Consider the following 6,642-nt stretch of genomic DNA (forward strand, 5'->3'; position numbering starts at 1 on the left):
TGATCCTCTGTAAGACAATTAGTAATAGTACAAACTAATATATATATATATATATATAGACAGTCAGACTCTGATAAAATGGTAAAAACACTGCATGCATGTATGTGGTTATTACATCTAATGTCTTGATCCGCATTTGTCAGAATTAGTTTTACCATTTACATCTTAAACATTTTTCATTTATGGTCAGTTATTAGTGTTAATAATTTGGACATACTGTTAGTTAATAAATCAACATAATCAAGCACATGTAAAAATGTCTGGTCACAGATAAAAAGTGTATGGTTTTGGATTAATTAATGACAATTAATACTACTTTGCTACTTGCACGGTAACTAAATGAAAAACAATCTTCAGAATTTGAAATGCATTTATTTTCATCAACTCTTCACATATACTGCAAAAATGAACTTTTCTTGTACAAATGAAAATAAGTCATGACATCAGAAACACAGGCAAATAAAAAATTAGTTATAAAAAGCACACTGTTAACTGCATAAGTGATAATTTTAACTATAAATACAAAAATAATAAATATCATATTAACATTAAATTCATGACTTAATCAGACCCAGATTAGTGATAAATCTGGAATATATAACATCCAGAAAAGTTTACATTTACTAAAAATATATTAGAATGATAGCTATGGATTAGAGCTTTCATTATGTGAAAACAAAATATCAATAACGTTTTTCACTTGGTGGGGTATTAAATATTTAGCTCTTCCTTTGACAAATATTCTTCATTTTAGGGTCAAAAGTTTATTACTTTCTCTGTGCTATTTACTGTTTTAAAGTGTAGAACAAGAAAGCAGAACATTATGTCATAAGATGATATTTTGTCTATTATCACTTACAAATGTGAATTGAAAAGGTTTTTCATGTGCAATAAATGCAAGCCAAGTGTCTTGTCAGGTTTATACTGAAAATAGCAATCTACCACAATCAAAACAGGCCAACTTTGCTAACCACTTTAGAAGTTGTGTCAAAATCAGTTTCAGTATTTGTACTGGTTTTGGACTGTCTTTTAGACTCAAGTCTAAATTATAAAACAATGAAAAATTATTACTACCAGATCTGATAATGTGAAAACTTTTCACCACATTTTATAGAATTTAGCCTAATTCAGGATTAAAAATGAACGAAAACAGCATATCAAGAAGTTTTAGCCTCATTAAGTCACTAATTCAGGATTAACAATAAGCTAAAATAGCATATCAAGAAGTTTTAGCCTCATTATGTCACTAATTCAGGATTAGCAATATGCTAAAACAATATACTGAAGGATTTTGGCTAGGTTAAATAACTAATGCAGGATTAGCAATATGCTTAAACAGTACACTGAGGAATATGGCCTGGTTAAATTGCTAATTCAAGATTAACAATATTCTAAAACAGTATACTGAGGGATTTTGGCCTGGTTAAGTCACTAATTCAGGTCTAGCAATATGGTATAACAGTATGTTAAGGTTAAAAAGGCAATCACAACATAAAATGACATAAAAAAATACTACCTTCATTCTTGATTGGTCTTAGTCTTAGTACTAGCATACCAGTATTTTGTAAAATACAATGAAATTTCAGTTACCATACATTACATATGAATATATATTATTATTATTTACAAATAAATTCTTAAATTTCAGTTATTTTCCTTGAAACATAGAAAATAAAATATACATATATATAGAAAACAATGATGTTATAATGGTTTTACCCCCCAAAAGATTTTTGTAAGACTGAGAGGATTACATATTTCAAAATGAGAACTTTCAATTGGTTATAAACATGTACTTAAGAGTAGTGGGCATACATAAACAAGTATTTTCAAAAGAGGAAGAAGTGGGCAGACCCACTGTTGTGAGTTTACTAGATATAACGATATCTCACCGAATAGAGAAGGTAGAAGGTTCTTATATTATATTCTAGCTTGTTATTATTGGTAATTTGAGTTTCTAATTCATTACAAACTGTAGACTTTACATTTTATGATGCCCACAATACAATATGAGCAAATGCAGAAAATGATGTACCATGTAACACACAAAATGTTGATATTCAGCTTTTTTTTTTTAATATTTACTTTTGAACTAAGAAATTAAATAATGTATAACACTAAAATTTTAATTACAAAGTACAATTTTATGGACATATGTTCATGAAATAGTAATTTAATAAAATTTTGAATGTAAGGCTACAAAATATGATGACATGAGCTCTGACCTCTACTCATATTGAAGGGTTTTATTAGAGCCAGAAAAATGCTTTAATAAACCCTTTAACTCTTTCGACACGTGCTCTCTCCCTGGGACCGAGCCACGTGATCTTCTGTAGTCGTTTAAAGTTGACATAAATTGATACTTATAACTCTCTATATATTGGGTGTCTCTTCACGAAATTTGGTAGTCTTTTTGTTAATATTACAAGTCTTTCACATACTAAAAGTCATATTTCTTAGTAAAGTACTTTTAACAAAATAAAGTTTTGTCCATGAATATTCTGAGTATTTGTTTTGAATAGTCTATGTGCAAAGTAATTTTCATGTTAAAATTATAAATACTTTTTGCCATCTCAAAAAATCTAAAATTTCCTTTGTGTAATCCCTAAAACCTCCTAAATGCATTTCAAACGTTTTTTTTTCACTAATTCCTTATAGTTTATATGTTATTTTCTCTACCCTAATCTCAAAACGGGATCGGTCAATTTGACCGAACTCGTAACCACCAAAAAAAAATCGAAATAAACCTAAATTAACCTTATTTTCTTTCTAGTATGACTTCAAATTGTAACATGAAACTACATTCATTTATCCTAAGTAGCTCTAAGTTCGTAACATTTTACATCTATTTATAATTAAATTTTATTGTTTTATTGCCCTTTGAACCATGTCTAACTGCTATCTATGCCATTATAAGTAGTAAATCACTTGGGAAACATGCAGCTCACGTTACGCTATCGAATTACATCACCCACGAGCTGCTCCCATGCGTGCTACATGAACATTTTAATTATATTATTATTATTACTTATTTTACCTATTCTAGTCTTAAATAACTTGAAAAGATTTGTACTTTTAATTTTAGTTACTTTTATAATAATAAATATGAAAAACAAGAAATAAAGTACTTAACCCAATCTTCTTTTTTTCTTGCCCTCGATTGTCGATAAGAGTTAAGCTTGATTTTTTTTAGTGATTATAGTAAAGCACTTAACAATTTTTATTTAATTAAATAATACACCAAAGAATATAGACTAATAACATGCAAAAAATAGACAAATTCACTTACTTCTAAAAATTTTTCCTGGCTTTCTAACTATGCGACAAGAGCCGTTAGAAATTAATTTAAGCCAGTCATTAACTTTCCCACGGGAAGGATGTTGCTACTCAGAGTGACATTGACGGTTATCTGTTCAAAACACAATGTTATACAATATGCCATTTGATAGATGAAAACCTTTACTTTCTATTGGTTATAAATAATATATAATGAAACGTAAAAGAGAACTATCAACCAATTGTGAAAGAGAGGAAGTGACAGGTGGGTGTGGCAGGAGGGGGTCTGATTTTCTCTTTGATAGCTCTGTATCAAAACAAAATTGAAGGCCATAAACATTATGGTCTGTTTGAGCAATAATGATTTTATAGAGAGCATTTTACGTTTAATTTCGTACATTTTTGAGGGGAGATGGATAAAATAGGGATGATGACATGCTACAAACAAAATTTGTCATGTGTGTTACATTAGTGGAAATTCAGGATTTTTTTATATATATTTCCTTTTAAAATTAAGAACTTAAAACTTGTATACTATTAAAATATGGATTATTAGGTAAGATTTTATGCTATTCTAATTGGTATAACATAAACAAAAAGTAGTTTTATAAAATTTTGAATGTAAAACACTAAAACCTTGTGTCAGTAGGGTTAAGATGGAAAATAGGCTGCTAGCTAAAGCAGAGGTAATAAGAAATGAAAGAGATCAAATATTTTTTCACAAAAGTAATATCCGTAGAATATCATATTATCCATCAAACAAACAAGAGTGAAGATGGCTTATTTAACAAACTGATCAGAGATTTGCTTCAGATTACAACATTTAATACTTTATCTTTCATGTTTTTACTTTGATATACTACTATATTATTGTACAGTACAGATATTTTGGGATTTTGTGTTATAAATGTTGTGATACCATATTTTTGAGAACTGTGCCCATAATGTATTTAATATTTGTCTGAGTTTTTTTCAATATTAAAAGCCATCTTTGCTTTTTGAGCTGTATAAAACAAATCATTTGAAAACAAGTGACAAAATCTGAAAGGACAGCAAAAATAAAATCTTTCAAGGTCTGAAGTTAGTTGTTCATTTATTTAATTAATTTATGAAATAAAAGTAGCTTTATATTTGTATTATAATCAAAAATGGATAGTATACACCTGTATTCAAATGAAAGCTCACCTTTTATAGCTGATTCCATTCTCTTGAATTCAATAAATATACGAACTGCTTCCTCATCTGGAACGTTACCACCAGGGATTTCAAAGATCAAGCATCTTATAACATCACCATATTTTCCACATTCTTCTTTAGTTTCTGGCTCCAAGTCTTCATCAACTTCACCTGGACCAACCATGTTCTAGAAAAATAAAAATGTTAAGGTTTGCACAATATTAACAAAAATAACATAAAAAGGACATTTTTTAAGGGAGACTTTGGAATGCTCCAAACCTACTTTGTGCCAATAGTAAAGATGATGGTTATTGGACCAAACTGATGGCACAATTGTGGCCTTGAGAAGAACAAATAAATCTTTAATTGAAAAATGTGAAAAAATGTTATAGGATTCCTGATAAACAGTGTGGAAAATTCAAATCTTACAACTATTGGAAAAGCTTCTAATTCTAGTTTTTTCTCTATATTGGTCTTACTTCCAAAAACGTCTTCATGATGCACATGAATGGATTAATGAGACTCCACTGTCCCTATCTATTATGTTGCAAAACCACAGCCAAGTGAATGAGCTTAGAGAAACCAAAACACTAAAATATGCAAACATTTCTATTTCAAATTTAGAGAAAAAAATATTTATATAACTGTAAGAAAAGGAATAAAAGGCAATTACCACTAACTAAAAGAAAATTTTGGTTATGTGAAGTGATAAAAATATCATACTAACTTCAATTTATTTATTTCAGTTACTATTTCAAACACATATAGTATCTGAATTCTGGGTTAAAGGAAATGTACATATATGAGTGAGGAAAAATGTAGCTTGTTACTAGCTTCTTGCAAACTAGGTTTTGTTCACAAGAGGAATTTGTTCCTCCTATTAATTTTTATAGTAGTTTCTTTGTTGAGATGATGTATGCTGTTGCTAATAAAATAATTATTTTATCATGCTGGATAAATATATGAAACAAGAAATACTTCAGGTAATATTTTTGATAAGAATGGGTGACCTCACTTGGCAAGAATCTCTTTTGTCCCTGGTCACTCACTCACTCTGTAATAGGGTAACTATTCATGTTAATATTTTCAAAGAGAAATAGGGTCTTTTTAAGTTACCTTTGTAAATTCACATTTTCACTAAAACAAGGGGAGTGATAGACATTTTCTGAAGTACCTCCTCAATACTGAAAAAAGGGGATTAATTTTGCACTAAAAAGCTTTGGTAAAACTTATTTTCAAAGGGTTTTTCTTTGCCAAAGATTAAGTAGCATGAGAACTGTCATGGATGTTTCATATCTAATTGTGTGCACAGTGGCACTATAGTTTCCAATGAATGGGTCTGTTGGGATGCCAACAACTCTTGGTAAAGTTCTCCATTTACAGATCAAATAAAAACGATGCTAGATATCAAAGGCAACAAGCATGTTAAGTGCATAAAAATGTGAATGCCATATTTCTAATGGAACCAGGCTCCATAAAGTGTATGTATTGTGACTGCCCTCATGTGGTTCACAAGATTATGGAAATAGTGGCTACTTATGGAAAAGGTAAGTACTTCAGCTTTCACTATGATAGGACTGGTTCTAGGATGGTCATCAATCTCATTTGTGTTAAAATTTTAAGGAGGTTAAAATAATAAAGTTCATTGTGTTTATTATTCAAAATCTAATTAAACAATAGTTTCCATACTTCAGAACAACATTTACATTATGTATCATATAAGCTTAGATTGCAAATTTCTATCCAGAAATTTGTTGATTTTCGTCTTGTAAATCAGCTTAATGGTTAAGAATTTAATTCAACAAGGCTTAGTTGCTTTAACCGCAACAGCCATTTCAATCCAGTCAAGTACATGGCTTGACATCTTTACTTTTTGTTATTTTTCCTCACAAAAAGTGACAAATTATGTGAAGTTATGTACTTACTCTGAGTAGCACAACTTTGGATGGATTCTTCATCATTTCTGTAATTGACTCTGGTGCTGAAGAACTTGACCCTGTGGAAGGTGATGAAACCTGTGGTTCTGTAATATTACAGAACTCAATTAAAATATTTGAAGCCCTAATAATTTTATCACTAGATTGGCTTTTTGTACCATTTCATTTCATAAGGAACATGCCATTACTTATTCGATGACGAGGAACCCACTTTGAGACTAATAATGGCTGGAGACGGCTTAAATGGGTAATG

At 29.7% G+C, this 6,642-nt stretch overlaps 1 protein-coding gene across 1 annotated transcript in view; it reads right to left on the minus strand.

Annotated features, from left to right (window-relative positions):
• The window catches only part of LOC106456948 (splicing factor 45-like), a gene marked incomplete at its 5' end in the record, with an annotated part of 43,906 nt that overhangs the window by 10,026 nt on the left and 27,238 nt on the right, over window positions 1-6,642 (minus strand). The window contains 2 exons of the mRNA XM_022382752.1: window positions 4,462-4,639; window positions 6,378-6,475. Coding sequence (XP_022238460.1) covers window positions 4,462-4,639; window positions 6,378-6,475 — 276 coding nt within the window. The remainder of the gene's footprint in view (window positions 1-4,461; window positions 4,640-6,377; window positions 6,476-6,642) is intronic.

This window comes from Limulus polyphemus, unplaced genomic scaffold, assembly GCF_000517525.1.
Source record: "Limulus polyphemus unplaced genomic scaffold, Limulus_polyphemus-2.1.2 Scaffold274, whole genome shotgun sequence".
Lineage (NCBI taxonomy): Eukaryota > Metazoa > Arthropoda > Merostomata > Xiphosura > Limulidae > Limulus > Limulus polyphemus.